Source organism: Bos mutus, unplaced genomic scaffold, assembly GCF_027580195.1.
Source record: "Bos mutus isolate GX-2022 unplaced genomic scaffold, NWIPB_WYAK_1.1 CTG223, whole genome shotgun sequence".
In the NCBI taxonomy this organism is placed as follows: Eukaryota; Metazoa; Chordata; class Mammalia; order Artiodactyla; family Bovidae; genus Bos; species Bos mutus.
In genome coordinates, this window is record NW_027219688.1 from 276,432 (window position 1) to 296,879 (window position 20,448).

Here is a 20,448-nt window from a genome sequence, read left to right on the forward strand (position 1 = left end):
ATCTGTACACAGACCATGTGGTCGATGAACATGACACCCTACTTCCTGTTTGAGATGAGTCACACAGGATCCAGTTACTATGTATATGTGCTGCCAGGTACTCAAAGACACTGAACTCTCAGCTTGAGGCAGAACTTAGCACATTTGTGTAGGCGAATCCATGCCTCATGCATCTCTCCAGTCTGCTCTGGGTGTTCCTGACCTTCACCTTCTCTGGTAGGGATGCTTTCCAAACATGGCTGAGAGTGTTCAGGGTTAAAGGCCTGCACACAGGTATGTGGTGCTTCACAGGGACTTGGGGAGGAAAGGAGGATTGGGGAAAAGCAAGCATCTTATGATTTCAGTATGGTTTGTAAATATTTGAGTCCAAAATTAGTTGACTTTCTACATTATTTTGTTCACTATTTCAGCTCTGTTTTCTTCTTTTTTCCCACAGGATCTGGTGTGGCCCAGAAAGTTACTCTTTATCAGCCAGACATAATCAGTCAAGTGAGGAACATAGTCATCCTGAACTGTCGGTATGAAACAAGTTGGAATGTGTACACCTACTGGATATTTTGGTACAAGCAGCTTCCCAGTGGAGAGATGACTTACCTCACTCATCAGTATTCAGAAGACGGGAATGAAAGGGATGGCCACTACTCTGTAAACTTTCAGAAAGCACATAAGTTCATCAACCTCACCATTTAATCCTTAAAGCTGGAACATTCTGGAAAATACTTCTGTGCTCTCTGGGAATGCACAGTGCTTGAAGTAATAGGAAAAGCTGAACTAAAACCCCAGAGGTTAATAAGAGAGACCCTTCCTGCTGCAGGACCCAGGTTGAAATGTACAGCTGCAGACCCCAGACAAGAAATAGTAGTCCTGTGGTTCCTTAATCTGTGATCTGGATCAGAAGATTTGATTCTAAATAAAAGCTTCTTCTATGTAATTTGGAAGCAGGTGTCCTGAGTGACTTTCTACTAATATTCTCCTCTTGAATTCTTGACTTTAAATCAATCATGCAGAGCATGTGTAACCTTGGCTTAAGTTGTAAACTTTTTCTATAATAATGTAAAGTGACAATTTCACTAAACTACACTCATATCCCAAACCTGGGTCTAGTTATCTGGAATCATCATGAAAATTATTTCCTTAGTCCTTTCTTCTTAGACTTGTGTCACTTAAGGTACAATCAGAGAAGCAGATCTCCAGTGGTATCAAATAAGAGATTAGTGATGAAGATTAGAACTCAGGCAATTGCTAGATCTGGTGGAAGAGTGTGTACAAAGCTGTTATCTTCGTATCTGGTGTTGAGACTGAATTCATTGTTAATCAGCTACAGCAAAGTTAGGGAGAGACTGAAGCATAGACAAACTGTGACTCATAAGGACATAGTAGAACCATGAGGGTAATGGAACCCACATAGACACACTAAAACTTGTCTATGTCTCACCTCCTTCAGTTCCACAGTAGTGAGTGACCTTAGGAGAAATGGGTGTCATTTGGCATCATGCTAACATACCTACTTGGTCCAAGACAAAGAGAAGATGAGGATGAGGTTTGGTGGGAAGTGGAAGGGTTGTGAATCAATGATAAGATGAGCTATCAGATCAGCAGCAACATGAGTGAGTAACCATAGTCCCTGGAGCCCTGCCCCAACTCCAGAACATAAAAGCTGTGGCTCCTTCATCACAATGACCTTCCAAATGTCACACAAATTTCTTTTGTGGCCAACCCTAACCCAGAAAAATACGGGAAGCACATTCTGGGAAAGATATTTCCAGTTAGTTAAGATAGTATAAAGCTGCTACAGTATCCTCTTTGTTAACTTGGCATCCATCTGTGCTCTTTAACAGCTTTTGAATAAAGACCATAGCAAAACTATGCTTCTTGATAATGTTGTTGTTGCTGTTCAGTCACTAAGTCATGTCTGACTCTTTGTGATCCAATGGACTGCAGGATTCTCTGTCTCCCACTATCTTTTGGAGTTTGCTCAAATTCATGTCTGCTGAGTTGGTGATACCATCCAACCGCCTCAACCTCTGCTGCTGTCTTCTTCTTTTGCCTTCAATCTTTCCCAGCATCAGGGTCTTTGGAGCCAATGAGTTGGCTTTTCTCACCAAGTAGCCAAAGTATTGAAGTTTCAGCTTCAGTATCAGTCCTTCCAATGAATATTCAGGGTTAATTTCTTTTAGGATTAACTGGTTTGATCTCTTTTCAATCCAAGGTACTCTCAAGAGTCTTCTCTAACACCACACTTCTTGCTAATATGATGCAGTAATTCCTCATTCAACCCAAAATATTCTAAACGTATCCTGCAAAGATTATAGCAAGTTCATTTATCCCTTTGTGGGTGATGTTATTTTCTTTTCTACCTAAGACATACCCTCCCACTGAATCCTATATCTTCACTATTGAGATATAATAACATATAACATTGACTTATATTAGCATGTCTTATGTTACTACATGTAGGCAAATTGGAGAAGGGAGATCCAACCAGTCCATTCTGAAGGAGATCAGCCCTGGGATTTTTTTGGAAGGAATGATGCTAAAGCTGAAACTCCAGTACTTTGTCCACCTCATGCGAAAAGTTGACTCATTGGAAAAGACTCTGATGCTGGGAGGGATTGGGGGCAGGAGAAGAAGGGGACGACAGAGGATGAGATGTCTGGATGGCATCACTGACTCGATGGACGTGAGTCTCAGTGTTCGGGAGTTATTGCTGTGATTCATGGGGTCGCAAAGAGTCGGACACGACTGAGTGACTGAACTGAACTGAACTGAACACATAAATATATTATATCGAATTGAAAAACAAATTTTCATTAGTATTATTGTTCTTATTTCTGCAAATGACCTCGTGATCTGGGAAAAATCAAGATCCTGATCTGGGAAAAATCAAGGGCAGGAGAAGATGGCGACAGAGGATGATATAGTTGGATGGCATCATCGACTCAATGAACACGTAAGTGAAAGTCACTCAGCTGTGTCCAAATCTTTGCAAACCCATGGACTATACAGTCCATGGAATTCTCCAGACCAGAATACTGAAGTGAGTAGTCTTCCCTTCTCCAGGGGATCTTCCCAACCCAGGGATTGAACCCAGGTCTCCCACATTGCAGGTGGATTCTTTACCAGCTGCGCCACCAGGGAAGCCCAAGAATCCTGAAGTGGGTAACCTATCTCTTCTCCAGTGGATATTCCTGACCCAGGAATCCATATGGGGTTTCCTGCATTGCAGCTGGATTCTTTACCAGTTGAGCTACCAGGAGATGTGAGTTTGAGCATATTCTGGGAGATACTGAAGGACAGGGAAACCTGGCATGCTGCAGTCCATGAGGTTGCAAAGAGTTGGACAGAACTTAGCAACTGAACAACAACAACAACAATTTAATATGGGAAACCCTGAAAACACTCTTATCAGATTACAATGGGAGGAAATTCAACCCTGGTAAGAACAGGGAGGAAACAGACCATGAAATACTCAAGAAAGGATTTGTTCCTGTTATTGACCTCCAGGTGATGTTGCAGAAACTTTAAATGTCACCTCTAATAAAAGCTCCATTTCACTCCTCTGAGCTTCTGTACCTCACAGCTCACTGAGGTATACATTTGAACAGGCTCAGCACCAGGTGCAGTGATTGTCAAGGACACATTTCTTCCTGATAGTCACTAGAACTTGCTTACATTGGGATCCTTTGAATCTCAGATTTCCCTGTAATAAAGACTCAGCACCCTCTGACATTCCTTCCAACGTCTCAGGGGAGATCTTCCACCAAATGGATCTCAACTTCCCTTCTGCATAGCCATGTTTTCCACTACCCTTCTCATGTTAGGAATGCTCTTCATAGGGAATCAGTAACATTATATTCCATGCTCCTGTGTCTATAGAACAAACAGAGTTCTGATTGAAATCTGAATAGAGACACTGTCTCATTATAGGCAGATCTGTCCTGGTGTCACTGATTCAGCACTGATGCTGCAGGAAGAACTGGAGGCCAGTTAGTGACCTGCCTGACAGCCACATCACTGGCTCTAAACGGCCCCCTGAAGTGGAGTGCAACTATACCTACCTCTAGTGAACTTCCCTATCTCTTCCTGTATGTCTAGACAATATAGACTATGAAGGTAAAAAGGCTTTCTTTATCTATCTGTGGCCTATAACAGGCATTCTAGGTTAAACATATTGCTTTGGCAAAGTTCAAAGTGACCCACTCAGGTTGCTCCTCTCCTCTTTTCTGTCTTCTAATTTAATTTCTCTAATACCCACTGTGTGCACAATAATAATGATTGATTCTTAATCAACTATATTTTATACACTATTTCTCACAATTCCTTTAGTAAACATTTGCAATAATCTTAAACTGCCCATCTGATCCCCACGCCTACAGATCACTTCAATTTTACCTCAGTGAAAATAAACAGGTTCTCATTTTCCACCCTTTTTACCTTGAAATCCACATACACAGAAACATTATTATTCATAGAGTCTGAGAAAAAGCACAGAGTTGATTTTCATATGTTTTAAAACACTTCTTTTAAAATAACCTACTAGAGGTAAAAAGCAGAATACAAATATCAATAACCAACATTTAGAATATATTTAGTATAAAATAGATAATTAATTGGAAGCTGCAATATAAACACCCATACTGGTGCTCTATGAGAAGCTAGATCATTGGTAGAAGCTCAAGAGGGAGGGATACATACACAATATTGACTGATTCGTGTTGTTGTAAGGCAGAAATGGCCACAACAATGTAAAGCTATTATCCTCTAATTTAAAAAATGATAAAATAAAATGTATTTAAACCCAAAATTTATTTAAAATATATTTTTAAATTATATGTTTTTAAATTAATTAATTTATTTTAACTGGAGGGTAATTAAAGTGGTTTTTGCCTTACTTTGACATAAATCAGTTTAACAATAGTAAAAATAAAGCTATTAATTTTAATAAAAATAAAACTATTTACAGTTCTACTTTCAGTGCTCATCAAGAGACAAAAAATAATAAGACTCTTTATGTAGGTTCAGTCTAAAATACATATGTATAATTTAAAAGTAAAGCTGTTTAATACTGTAAAATGTTCCAGCCAAGACTGCTATGAATGCTGTGTTGATTCTTGAGCACCCTTCAGAAGCAACAGGTGAGTGCATAAGAGATGCCAAAGGAAAAAAAAAAAAAAAAAGGATCCTGAGAACTCCTGGGAAATAATATTTCGTTTTGCAAGAATCTCCAGCATCCATGCCAGCCAGATAATTAAATTTTTGTTTTCTCTTCCCTATAATCCTTCACAAATTCCAAATCATGTCAGCCTTTTTTACAAAGTTCTTAGAAAATGCCCCTCAAGTCCTAAACTATTGACCTTTATATTTGCCACTCTTCTCCACTCCTCTCCAGTTCATTCTGAACTGGTTAAGATGGGAGATCGAGGCTTCCTGTCACAAAGTGAGTGCATGAGCAGGATTTGTTGGGTGAGCTGATTGGTTGCAGGAGCAGGAACATTTGCACAAGGATTTGTGACCCTCACCCCCTCAGGGTTTAGTTAAGTATCTTGTAGTGAAAATGTCTCAACAAGAAGAGGAAGCATCATGAAGGGGCTAGCAGGCACTGTGCTGGGGCTTTGTTTGCCCAGGTTTCCTGTGAGTTGTGGCTGACCCACAGGGGATCTGAAGGATTGAGCAGCTGCTATATTGTTAAGGGAAAGAGAGAAGCTGACAAGTCCTGCAGACTTTCTATCCTATTCACCATCTATGGGGATTGAGGGGGACACTTTCAGGGTTTAGTAAGAGTTAAGTGACCCTCGCCTGTGACAGTTTCTCTTTTCTCACTAGGTGTGCGAGGGGTGGATGTGGAGCAGAGTCCCCCAGCCCTGAGTCTCCAGGAGGGAGCCAACTCCACGCTTTGGAGTAATTTTCCCACTTCCCCACAGAGTGTGAATTGGTATCTTAAGAACCCTGGGGGCCACCTCATCAACCTGGTTTATATTCCTTCAGGGACAAAACAGGATAGAAGATTAAAGGGCACCACAGTCCTTATAGAATGCCATAGCTTATTGCACATGTCCTCTTTGCAGACCACAGACTCAATTACTTCTGTATCATGCAGCACAGTGTTGCCCAGGCACTTGCAGTGTGTACTCAAACCCTTTGCGGGGCCTAGCTCTTCCTCCAGCCTCAGTCACATGAGGCCACCACAGGGCATTTGCAGTACTTAGTATTTCTTACCTACATTGGTATAGTTATAATCACAAACACTTTTCAGCCCTACAGTTTTGGGATTTGGTCTTTTCCCTTCTCAATCTGTATCTCCTTCTGCACTAGAATCTCTAACTTGTAACTAAAAGAATGGCTGATAAGACAGAATTAAAATAAATATTTCCCACCCAAAATACTAAACATTGAAAGCAACTAAAAGAAGGGAGAAATCTCTCCAGTAAATATATTATCCAGCTTGGTTGGGTGTCTCAAGAATGTTCAGGTCTGTCTCACCATGATGTGTCCCAACAGGCAACTGCAAGCACTGGTATCCCATCCTACGAGTGCAGCAATGTGAACAGAAAATATTTGCTCAATGTTTAGTATAAACTTGATCACTTACAAAATATTTCTTATAGTTCTGGAGGCAAGAAATCTAAAATCCATTTTGCTGTCTACAGTCAAGGTCTTGGCAGGGTTGATTCCTTCCAGATTCTCTGAGGAAGAATCTGTTTCCTTTCATTTTGTAGCTTTTGGAAGCCACTTGATTCCATGGCTCAAGACCCCTTCTTGAATCACTCCAACATCTTACTTCCACCACCATGGCTCCCTCATCTCCTGGAATCAAATATCTTTCTGACTCTGTCCTATAAGGTATAAAAATTTAATGCACAGAAATCTCAATTAAATAGAGCTGGCAGAAGAGAGGGAGCTCTCCTGACCTGTGGACATCACAGAGGGCAAAGGGAAGATGAAAGAAGCCTCTTATTCCCTGGTCAGGACGCAGTCAATAGAAAGTTAAGGGCATTCTGTTTCCTATCACCCTCCCAATTTCCATGTCTTCTCTATAAAAGCATTTCCTTTCCTTGTCCAGTGGGGACTTGCATGTGGCTCCTCATGGTTGCTGATTCAGAACTGCAGTCCTTTGGTGATCTCCAATAAACTCATCTTTTGTGGGGAAATACCTGGCAGTCTGCCATTTGTTCCTGTGATTCTGTTTTTGTTCTATTTGTTCCTTTGTTTTGCTTTGTTTTATATATCATATATAAGTAAAAACACACAGTATTTGTCTTTCTCTGTCTGACTTATTTCACTAAATATCATACACTCCATATCTATCCATGTTATTCCATTTGGCACGATTACATTCTTTTTTATATGTGATTAATGTTCTATTGTGGTGTGTGTGTGTGTGTGTGTGTGTGTAGATAGATAGATGAAAGATCAGTATTTTCTCTATCCATTCATCTATGAATGAACACTTAGCTTGGTTCTGGATCTTGGTTATTGTAAATAATGCTGCTATAAACATTTGGGTGCAGATACAATTTGGAAGAGTTTTTGTTTTTTTTGGATAAATACCCAGGAGTGGAATTGCTGGATTATATGGTAGTTATATTTTTAGTGTTTTGAGAGGAATATCTGTAATGTTTTGCATAGTAGCTGCATCAATTTCCAACCCAGCAGCAGTGTACTGAGGTTTCCTCTCCTCTGCATCCTCACCACATTTGTTATTTTTTTCTTTTGATGATAGTCATACTGATAGATGTGAGGTGACACCTCATATTGACATAGATTTGCTCTTTTAATGAATATTAGAGACTTTGGGCATCTTTTCATGTACCTGTTGGCTATCTCTTTGGAAAAATGGCTACTCAGGTCCTATGCCCATTTTCAATCAGACTGTGTTTTTGATATTGAGGTACATGATGTCTTTATGTATTTGGATATTAACCCCTTATTGCAAATATCTACTCCCATTCAGTAGTTTGCCTTTTATTTTTGTTGATGGTTTCTTTGCTGTGCATTAGATTTTAGTTTGATTAGGTCTCATTTATTTAATTTTTGCTTTTGTTGCCCTTGCCTTTGGACAAAAAATATTACAAAAAGAAACATTAATGAACATACTGTCTATATTTTCTTTGCAAGTTTTAAGGTTTCAGGTCTTACATGTCAGTCTTTAATCCATTTTGAGTGTATATTTGTATATGTTGTGAGAAAATGCTCTACTTTTGGTCTTTTCCTTGTAGGTGTTCAGTATGGTCAACACCACTTACTGAAGAAACTTGTCTTTTCCCCTTTTAAGAAGCTGTATAAAGTCATTCAGAGTAATATCTCTTTATGGCCACAGAGGGGCAACACTGCTTCAGAGAAGATTAACTTTTGTCCAACATACACAGATTCTTCAAGGAGCCAGAAAGACTCCTTTAAATATCTATCAAATTTTTATCTCCAAGTTTGCTTCAATTTACATCTACCATTCTTGTATGTATGTAGCTATCCATCCATCTACCTAAATAGTATCTGTGTATATTTTAGTTTAACAATTTGAAAAATATGGCATTGAAAATTAATATTTCTTTAAACAATATGTTTTGTCCTCTGAGATTAAGGACACATTAGTTTCTCTAATATAAATTTATAATGTTTTCACCCAGATACATCCCAAACTCCAATCATACTGAGTTAATCAGTGCCAGAATTCCCTTACCCCATTCTTTACTAAGAAGTCTAGTGGTGGTGTAAGTTCCAGTTCAAGCAGATCCTCCATCAGAACTACTCTCTGACTGAACCCAGAAGTGAGTCCATTATCATTTTCTTGGGTGTATCATATAGAAACACATTTCTCTTTAGTAGCTTTTATCTGAATGTACTTGAGTATTGGGAGTGGGTAGGCTGAAGATTGCTACTTCTGTCTCTTTCTTGAATGAGACCCAAGTATGACCATTTAGTAGGCACAAGTAAATATATATTGAAGACATGCATCAATGAGTGAATAAATGAAAGAGAAAACACACCAATAATTCAACAAACAATAAAAAATCCCCTTAGAGAGCTGGAGTAGATGGGATTAGATTGAGAAGTGGGAATGGTTATTATTGTCTCCTGTTGAACTGTGATGATGTTTTTCTTTGACAGTGTCTAAGATATGACATCACCCTTATGGCAGAAAGTGAAGAGGAAACTCTTCTTCTGATGAAAGTGAAAAGAGTAAAAAAAGCTCCTTAAAGCTCAACCAGCCTGAAAATGAAGATCAGAGATCAGAATCACTTCATGGGAAATAGATGAAACATTGGAAACAGTGACAGACTTTGTCTCAAAATCACTGCAGATGGTGACTGCAGTGATGAAATTAAAGGGACATTCCTTGGTGGACTGACCAACCTAGATATCATATTCAAAAGCAGAGACATACACTTTGCCAAAGGTCCGTCTAGTCCCCATGGTTTTTCCTGTGAAATGGAAAACAAGTTGGACTGTCCTGAGGCTCAGTGCCAAAGCATTGATGCTTTTGAACTGTGGTGTTGAGAAGACTCTTGAGAGTTTATGACTGCAAGGAAATCAAACAGTCCATTCTCCAGGAGATCAGCCCTGGGATTTCCCTAATGATCTAAAGCTGAAACTCCAGTACTTTGCCACCTCAAAAATGTTGATTGAAAAAGACTCTGATGCTGGGAGGGATTGGGGGCAGGAGGAGAATGCAGAGGATGAGATGACTGGATGGCATCATTGACTCAGTGAACGTGAAATGTGAACTCCCTGTGATGGACATTAGGGCGTGCCCTGATTCATTCAAAGATCTTTCTCACCTGCAACTGAACTGAACTGAGATGATATCAAATACAGAGATCACAAAGTCTTCTTTGTGCTTAAGAAAAATGAGCTCCTTAATTTCTGTCTCTATCCCCTGATGTGTTGTCATCAAAAACCACATTGACTCTTCACATTTTTGTACTTTGCCTGAGAGGATAAGGTGTAGTTCAGGATGAGAACTACCAAAAATGTTTCATTACTGAATGATCATGGTCCCATATCTTGTGCATTCTGCAGAATTTTCTAGCCAATCTTATCCATTTGGAGATCAAATATCCTCCAGAATAGATTATTCTGTGCTTCTCAGTTTATTTTCTCCATTCATATTCTTGGAAACATTTTATTTGCCTGATTTATATTTTAGAAGAAATATAAATTGACATTGATTAATTATATTTTTAATTCTTGCTAAGTCAAGGTCATGTCCAACTCTGTGGAAACATCTGCAGCCCACCAGGCTACCCATCCTGAAATTCTCCAGGCAAGAACACTGGAGTGGGTTTCTTTATGTTCCAATGCATGAAAGTGAAAAGTGAAAGTGAAGTTACTCAGTTGTTTCCGACCCTCAGCGATCCCATGGACTGCAGCCTTCAGGCTCCCTCCATCCATGGGATTTTCCAGGCAAGAGTACTGGAGTGGGGTGCCATTGCCTTCTCCGAATTAATTCTTAGGATCATGTAAAGTGTGGAAACATTGAATGATCATGTTAAAATTTAAGTTCCATCAGGACAAAAGGACTATGTATCTTTATGTTTTGTCCCTTGTTTATTCTCAATGATACATTATGCCTTGTGTATTCAAAAAAAAAAAAAAAGTTAGTATTTGTAATAAAAAAGAAATACCCTGTAATGCTAATCTAGTGATTTCATGGGAGGCCCTCTCTTCCCCATTGTAAACTAATCCTCTTCCTATTAAAACATCAAACTCTCCTGATATATGATTTTTAACCTTCTAGGAGGTGTGAGGAAAAGGAAGAAGGGGACTGAGAAAAATTCTAACCTGGTCTTTATGCTTTTAAGGGGGGCATTTCTGATTCCCAATGAATTTAATTTTCAGTGATTCTAAATTAGCACCAAATGAGAAGTAGTACTTTTGAGAGAGATGGGTTTAAGAAAGCACTTATGAAAGGGTGGGACCTACTAAAAGAATAAAATTAAGTGTTAGTTTAAAGTCAGAGTTCTAGCTGACTGAGAAGAGCAGAAGAGGAACTTGAGTTGCCACTAAGCACTGGTGCCAGAAACAATGGACAAGATACTGGGAGCATCATTTTCACTTCTGTGGCTTCAACTAAGCTGTGAGTTGTGGAGGAGAAAACCTAGGATATTTCATTAATTAGGGGGACTTGGAAAATTGGGTTACAAACAAGTTCATGCAGATATTCTTAAAAAAGAAATATATTTTATGGAATTCATGGCTTTTATTTGTTTAAACAGGGGTGAATGGACAACAAAAGGAAAAAGTGACCAACAGCAGGTGAAACAGAGCCCTTGATCTTGACAGTCCAGGAAAGAGAGATTTCCATTCTGAACTGTAGTTGTGAGAAGAGTGTGATTAACTGCTTCCTGTGGAACCAGCGGAGAAGGCGATGGCACCCCACTCCAGTACTCTTGCCTGGAAAATCCCATGGACGGAGGAGTCTGGTGGGCTGCAGTCCATGGGGTCGTGAAGAGTCAGACAGGACTGAGTGACTTCCCTTTCACTTTTCACTTTCATGCACTGGAGAAGGAAATGGCAACCCACTCCAGTGTTCTTGCCTGGAGGATCCCAGGGATGGGGGATCCTGGTGGGCTGCCGTCTATGGGGTCACACAGAGTCGGACACGACTGAAGTGACTTAGCAGCAGCAGTAGCAGTGGTGCCAGCAATACCCTGGTAAAGCCCCTGCATTCTTGGTAGACATATATTCAGTTGTGAATGAAATGGAAGAGGGAAGATTCACCATTTCCCTCAATAAGAGTGCCAAACAGCTCTCATTGCACACTGCAACTTCCCAGCCTGGAGACTCAGCCACCTACTTCTGTGCAGCAAGAGCACAGTGCTCCCCAGGCACTTGCAGCCTGCACCCAGATCTGCAGCCGAGGCTCCAGACACACCCTGCTATGCAGATGAAACACACACACACAATTTGTTTCTGCATAAAAAGTCTTAATATATTTAGGAAAACTGACATTATATAGAATTTATTTATTGACCAAAGTGGAAATGATATGGAAAATTAAGTGCAAAGAGACGTATCTAGAAACTCCCAAATAGTTCGTATATATTTAAAACCTATAACTTTAAAACAACCTAGGTTAAAGAAACAATTACAATGGATGCTAGAAGATATTTTGAAGGTAAATGTTGTGAGAGCACATTAAATATGTATGAGATGCAGCTAAAATAACACATAGAAGGAAATTTATCTTTTTAAATACTTATATTACTAAAGAAAAAAGATTGATAAACTACTATCAAGGCTTTCAAGAAAAGATGATAGGAAAGCAAATTAAACCCAACATAAACTGAAAGAAGTAAAAAATAAAATGTCTAATTGGTGAAATACAAAGAAATCTAAGGAGATAACCATGAAATACAAAGTTAATTTTGTTAAAATAATTAATAAACTTGATATATTCCTAGGTAGAATTATCAAAGGAAAAAAGACAAAATACAAATTATAAATATAAGAAATAAAAAAGAGAACTATTCTGCAGGTTCTCTTACATAAGGGAATGAAAGTGTATCATTAACAAGTTTATGGTGCTGAGCCATTGTATAGAAGTGGATCCACACAGGTCAGGAAAGCTTATTTTTTGACAAAACACAAAGACAATTCAATAGAGTAGCAAAGTGTTTTTTTAATTAATTAATTTATTTTCATTGGAGGCTAATTACTTTACAATATTGTGGTGGTTTTTGCCATACATTGACATGAATCAGCCATGGGTGTACATGTGGCCCCATCCTGAACCCCCATCCAATTTTCCCCATCCCATCCCTCTGGGTTGTCTCAGTACACTGGCTTTGAGTGCCCTGTTTCATGCGTTGAACTTGGACTGGTCATCCATTTCATATATGGTAATATACATGTTTCAATGCTATCCTTTCAGATCATCCCTCCCTCACTTTCTCCACAGAGTCCAAAAGTCTGTTCTTTGTATCTGTGTCTCTTTTGCTGTCTCACATATAGGGTCATTGTTGCCATCTTTCTATATTCCGTATAATGCATTAATATACTGTACTGGTGTTTTTCTTTATGACTTACTTCACTCTGTATAATAGGCTCCAGTTTCATCCACCTCATTAGAACTGATTCAAATGTGTTCTTTTTAATGGCTGAGAAATACTCCATTGTGTATATGTACCACAACTTTTGGAGAAGGCAATGTTACCCCACTCCAGAACTCTTGCCTGGAAAATCCCATGGATGGAGGAGCCTGGTAGGCTGCAGTCCATGGGGTCGCTAAGAGTCAGACACGACTGAGCGACTTCACTTTCACTTTCACTTTCATGCATTGGAGAAGGAAATGGCAACCAACTCCAGTGTTCTTGCCTGGAGAATCCCAGGGACGGGGGAGCCTGGCGGGCTGCCGTCTATGGGGTCGAACAGAGTCGGACATGACTGAAGCGACTTAGCAGCACCATAACTTTCTTAGCCATTCATCTGCCAGTGGACATCTAGGTTGCTTCCATGTCTTAGCTATTGTAAACAGTGCTGTGATGAACATCGGGGTACACGTGTCTCTTTCAATTCTAGAGCGGTAACATAGTTTTATGAGCAAATGAGATTAGGACAATTAGATATTCTTGGGAAACAATTGAAACTTGACCTAAATTTCACAATTTATACAAAAATTTGAGTACAGTCTCAAAATGAACCATACATCCAGGTATAAAATGTAACATTACAAATCTTTTAGGAAAAACATAAGAGAATATCTTCCTGACCTACGTCTGGACAAAAAGACTTTTGACATGACACCAAAAGCACAACCCATTAAAAAAAAACAAACAGATTTCATCAAAATTAAAAATGTTTAGAGAAGGAAAAAGATAAACCACAGAATGGCAAGAAATATTTGTGAATAGATTTTCATCTAAAGACTGTATTCTGAATACAATGAACTCTCTGAACTCAGCAGGAAGAAAGCAAACAATCCAGTTGAAACCTGGACAAAAGATTCACACAGACACTTTACCAAAAAGCTATCTGGTAATGAAATAAGAATATAAAGAGATGATTAGCATTATTAGTAATTAGGGAAATGCAAATTAAGCCACAAAGAGATAACACTTCTCATTTCTCACAGGCTAAAATTAAAAATGGTAACAATGCCAAGTTCTGGCAAAACTGCAGAGAAATTGGATCACTTACATTGCTGGTAGGTGAATGGTCCAGCTATTCTGGAAAAATGTTCAGCAGTTTCACCTAAACTTAAATATTCACTTGCCTTACAACTCAGCAATCACACTCCTGGGTATTAATGCTTGAAAAATGAAAAACTTATATTCATTCAAAATCTGTACTTGAATATTCATAGCAGCTCTGTTTCTGATGATCAAAAACTGGAAACCAGGCAAATGTTCTTCAATGGGTGAATAGACAAATAAATTCACTGTAATACATCTGTACAATGACATAATATTTATAGATTTTTCTCAACTTGCAATAGAATTGTGTCTCAATAAACCATTTTCAGTTGAGAGGATCATAAATGGAAAATGCATTTAATATACCTAACCCACTGAATTGAACCCAGTCTACCTTAAAGATTCTCAGCACTGACATTAACCTACAGCTGGGTGAAATCATCTAACACAAAGTCTGTTTTATATTAAAGTGTTGAAAATATCATATAATTTATTGAGTACTGTACTGAAAGTGGGGCTTCCAAGGTGGCTTTAATGGATAAAGAATCTGCCTGCTAAAGCAGAGACATAAGAGATGCAGGTTAGATGCCTGGATCAGGAAGATCCCCTGGAGGAGGGCACAGCACCACACCCCAGTATTCTTGCCTGGAGAATCCCATGGGCAGAGGAGCCTTGTGGGCTACAGTCCATACAATCTCAAAGAGTCAGACACAACGGCAGGAACTTAACACACACACACTAAAAGTAAAAAACAGAATGGATGTACGAGTACAGAGTGAATGTAAGTGTGTCAGTTGTTTACTCTCATGATCCCAGGGCTGGCCAGGACCTCAGCTCACTGCTGCTGCCCAGAACCACCAGGGAATATTATACCACATGTTACTAGCATGGGAAAAGATCATATTTTAAAATTCAACAGTTTACTTTTTCTACTTTATCACACTGTGAAAGAAATCCAAAATCAGAACATCATAAGATGGTAACAGTCTGTAGTGATTAAAAAAAGCAGACTACTGATACATGCAAAAGCCCAGATGGGACTTCCTTGGTGGGTAAAGAAATCCAAAATCAGAACAACATAAGATGGAAAAGGCAGTCTATTCATGTGATTAAAAAGCCAGACTACTGATACAAAAGATGACAGGAAGACTAAACAACAATAGCCTAGATGGGGTTACAATTCAGAGGCCCATGGTGGCTTATTGGATGTTGGTAAACATAATTTTTTCTTAAAACAACATTCTCAAAGGCAGATGAGACTTGAGTTTGATCTCTGGGTCACTAAAGATATGACAGGAAACACAAAAAGTGTATAAAAGAACCTAAAACAATAAAGTAAATGGCAACGGATCATTTATACCTTAAACATAAAAATGGGTTGAAAACCAAAAGACAAAGAGCTGAATGCCTGGTTGGCTACAAGAGACCCACCTCAAAATAGGGGTCAGACAAAAGAGCTGGAAAAAGACAAATTGGGACAAAAAAGAAAGCAGGAGTCACAATAAACAACAGATAAATTAGACTTTAAAATGGAGACAAAGAAGGTACATAATGATCAAAGGATAAAGAAGAAGTCAATTTCACCCAACAGAGGCCACATGGTAAGACAAATATGAAATTACACAATAATAGTGAGAGACTTTAATACCCCCATCACATTATGGATAGATCAACTAAACAGAAAATTAACAAAAAAAAAAAACATGTATCTATGCAAAGCACAGTAAAATGAGGTATGGCAATAAAAGGCATTAAATTTATCAAATAAAAAATAAATAAATAAAGCTGCAAAATAAATAAATAAAATGAGTTGTAATTATTAAAAAAAAAGGAGATGAGAAAAGTAGCTTAGCTACTGGGGTTGAACTTCTGGTGCTAACTAAAAAAAATATACACACTTTGCAAACCAAGGGATGAAGAATTTTTAGCATCTGTGTTCCCTAACCAACAATAGCTTTCTCTTCCTCTCTAAACTTTACCCAAGGAGTATAAATTTTTCTTTAAAAGAGAATAAACAAAAAAAGCAATCATGAAAAAAAAAAAAAAAAGAGTTGCAGGGATGGGGAGGGTATTCAAGGAGGATTTCTTTAGAGATATGAAACAATTTTGTGTCATGATTTCAGTGGTGATATGAACTGAACTGACTGAACTGACAAGAATTTATACATGTGATAAAATTTCTTAGAGCGATGTATGAAAACCTAAGAGTGTATATCAAAATTGATATATAAGGTTATGATATTTTGCTAAAATTGTATTAATATCAATTTCTTGATAGATATGAAATAAGTATCAGATTTCAAAAGAATAATGTTTTATTCTGGTTATAATTTCATTTAAACATAAACCACTGAATAGGCTCTGAAATTCAGATAGGCTGATTTTCTAAAATCATTTCATGTTGCAGTAATTTTATTTATTGACAAATCTAAGTAGAGCCCTGGAACTCAGTGAAAAAAAACAAAAGAGATACATTAATTATTTTGGATAAGATTGCTTTTCTCCCAGAAGGCCTAAGATCTGTAAATGCTTTAAAACAGTCAGTAGATTCTGGATGGGGAAAAGTAAGTATAGGCTAGATGAATGACCAATCAGTAGATTTCAAGAAAGTTTTGTAGGCTATACAAAATTATATCTTAAACAGGATGGCAAATAATTTTACTAAATAATTACCAGTGTATGTCAACTTGTTTAATCTTTAGTTCCCCTCAATTCAAATATTTAATATTAATTGCCTTTTTCAAGCCCTTTTTCAGGATCTGCCAAATTTAATGACCAGGGAAACATGAGTAGACAAAGTAAAGGTTTGTTGTGAGCCAAACTTTTTTCCACCTGAGCACAGACCAGCTGGTCTAGGAACATGACAAATGGCACTTCCTGTCTGGGGGAGGAGCCACACAGGAACCAGGTACTGTGTATACGTGCTGCCCGGCACTTAAAGACACTGAAATCTTAGCTTGAGGCAGAACTAAACACTTTTGAGCAGGGGAATCCATGCCTGATGCCGCTCTCCAGTCTGCTCTGGGTGTTCCTGACCTTCACCTTCTCTGGTAGGGATGCTTCCAAACATGGGTGCACGTGTTCAGGGTGAAAGGACTGCACACAGGCACATACTGATTCACAGGGACTTGAGGAGGAAAGGAGGACTGGGGAAAAGCAAGCGTCTTAGGATTTCAGTTAGGTTTGTAAATATTTGGGCCCAAAACAGGTCTAATTTATACATTATTTTGTTCACTATTTCAGCTCTGTTTTCTTCTTTTTTCCACAGGATCTGGTGTGGCCCAGAGTGTTACTCAAGACCAGCCAGACATACTCAGTGAAGTGGGGAAGGCAGTTACCCTGAACTGTCGGTATGAAACAAGTTGGTACACGTTCTCCTACTACATTTTTTGGTACAAGCAGCTTCCCAGTGGACAGATGACTTATCTTATTCGTCAGTATTCAGATGATGGGAATGCAAGGGATGGCCGCTACTCTGTAAACTTCCAGAAAGCTCAAAAGTCCATCAGCCTCACCATTTCAGCCTTAGAGCTGGAAGATTCTGCAATGTACTTCTGTGTTCTCAGAGCATCACAGTGTTTGAAGTAATAGGAAAGGCTGAACAAAAACCTAAGAACTAAATAAAAAAGAGACCCCCTGCTGCAGGACCCCAGCTGAAATGCACACCTGCAGACCCCAGACAAGAAATGGTAGTCCTGAGGTTGCTTCATCTGTAGTCTGGATCAGAGGATTTAATTCTAAATAAAAGCTTCTTTGATGTCATTTGGAAGCAGGTGTTCAGAGTGACTGTTGACTAATACATTCTCTTCTTGAATTCTTGACTTTAAGTCAATCATACAGAAGATGTGTAAAGTTGTCTAAAGCTGTAAACTTGCTCCATAATAATTTAAAGTGACAGTTTCACTAAAATACACTCACATCACAAATCTGGGTATAGGCTATCATGAATCATCATGAAAATCATTTCCTTAGTCCTTTCTTCTTAGACTTGTGTCACTTAAGGTACAATCAGAGAAGCAGAACCACTAGTGGTGTCTGTCAAATAAGAAATTAGTTATAAAGATTAGAATTCAGGCAATTGCTAGGTCTGGTAGAAGAGTATATACAAAGCTGTTATCTTAGTATCTGGTGTTGAGACTGAATTTAGTGTTAGTTGGTTGGAGTAATATTTGTAGAAGAACATGGGACAGATGGATGAACTGTGACTCACAGTGACATACTAGAACCATGAAGATAATGGAGCCCACAAAGAAACACTAAAACCTGTCTATGTCTCACCTCCCTCCGTTTCACAGTAGTAGGTGACCTTAGGAGAAGTAGGTGTCATTTGGCATCATGCTTACATACATACTTGGCCCAAGACAAAGAGAAGATGAGGAGGAGATTTGGTTGGAAGTGAAGGAGTTGTGAGTCAACAATAAAATGAGCTATCAGATCAGCAGTAACACGTGTGAGTAACCATAGTCCCTGGAGGCCTGCACCAAACCCCCAAACATAAAAACTATGGCTGCTTCATCACAACTATCTTCCAAATGTTAGACAAGTTCCTTTGGGGGTCAACCCTAAGTCAGAACAATATGGGAAGCACATTCTGGGAAAGATGTTTTCAGTTAGTTAAGATAGATCAAAGCTGCTACAGTACCCTCTTTGGTAACTTGTCATCCATCTGTACTCTTTTAACCACTTTTGAATAAGGATGATGTTGTTGTTGCTGTTCAGTCATTAGGTCGTGTCTGACTGTTGCCGGAGTCTAGCTTCAGCAGCCAGGGATTCAACCTGAAGGGAGGAACAGTGTCAGCAAGTAATGAGACAGCCTCTCAGTTTTCTTGGACTGCCTATTTATTTCAAGTTTAAGATTCTCTTTTTACTTTTACAAAAATATTAGGTCAGAGGTTTGACATTTTCAGTTCCCCCTCACCCAGATTTATTATCTCCATAAATCATTGTTGCTCTTCAGAGTTCCTGCTTCAGTAATTCTCTTGGAATCAGCTTTACCATCTATTATCTACTTCCTCTTATGTGTCCTATAGTTAACTTGTGATTACATTGTAACTCATGCTATATTCCTCAGTTTATTTCTTATCTTTCTAAATCCTGTTTGCCCCTAACATCCTGAGCTCACTATCTCTTAAAAAGACTTCTAGCTATTAGTATCTTTAAAATTCCTAACCTCTATAAGCTATAGTAAAATATGCTAACATTACAACATTTCTTAAATCTTTAACTTCTATTTTAATTATTTCTAAGCCCTAAATTCAGCAAACTCCTTTGCCATAAACATTTTCCTCACAAACAGGCTTCAGATAGCAATCCCTCCCATGGCCTCAAGCTTCGGCCTATGTGCTCATCCTGGAACACTCTTTTGCAAAAGTCCTTGAACAAATGTCAATGATTAACTTTATGAATTATTCTCTGAGCACAGCTGCAGAAGGCTTTGTGCCTTCTCATGCTCCTCTTAAGAACAATAAGCACCTTAATATTCCTTTTCAGCCAACTCAGCTGAAGAGAGGAAGAAACAAGTCAGAATTACAAGGCCTAACTCCTTCATCCAGGTCCATGCCTGGGGAATGAGGAAAGGGGGCTGGGGGCCATGCCTCCATTTTGTCAGTAATGCCTAACGTGGCTTCCAACAATCTGTGACTCCATGGACTGCAGCTCACCAGGCTCCTCTATCTTCCACTACTCCCAGAGTTTGCTGAAATTCAAGCCCATTGATTTGGTGGTACCATACAATCGTCTCATCCTCTGCTGCCCTCTTCTTTTGCCTTCAGTCTTTCCCAGCATCAGGCTTGGTCTTTTCCAATGAGTTGGCTCTTCTCAACGAGTGGCTAAAGTATTGGAGTTTCAGCTTCAGCATCAGTCCTTCCAATGAATATTCAGAGTTGATTTCCTTTGGGATTGACTACTTTGATCTCCTTGCAGTCCAAGGGACTCTCAAAAGTCTTCTCCAGCACCACACTTCTTGATATTATGATGCAGTAATTCCTCATTCAACCCAAAAATTTCTAACCATATCCTTCAAAGATTAGAGCAAGTTCATTTATCCATTTGTAGGTGATGTTACTTTATCTTCTAGTTAGTCACACTCTTCTGCTGAATCCTGTATCTTCACTACTGAGATAAAATAAGATATATGATTGAGTTATGTTAACATACCTTTCTTATGTTACTACATGCAGGAAAATGGGATAGGGGAGTTAAAATTGGTTAATATAATACATAAATATATTCATATCAAAATGAAAAACAAATTTTCATAAGTATTATTGTTCTCATTCTTGCAAATGACCACATGATTATACCTGGTATTTATAAT

At 38.6% G+C, this 20,448-nt stretch overlaps 1 gene segment (V, D, J or C); it reads left to right on the forward strand.

The window, feature by feature from the left end:
• The first annotated feature begins 17,076 nt into the window (after nt 1–17,076).
• On the forward strand, nt 17,077–17,720 carry LOC102275874 (T cell receptor delta variable 1-like). The segment is given in 2 exon segments: nt 17,077–17,182; nt 17,401–17,720. Coding segments are annotated over 2 exon segments (369 nt in total).
• The last annotated feature ends 2,728 nt before the right edge of the window (nt 17,721–20,448 follow it).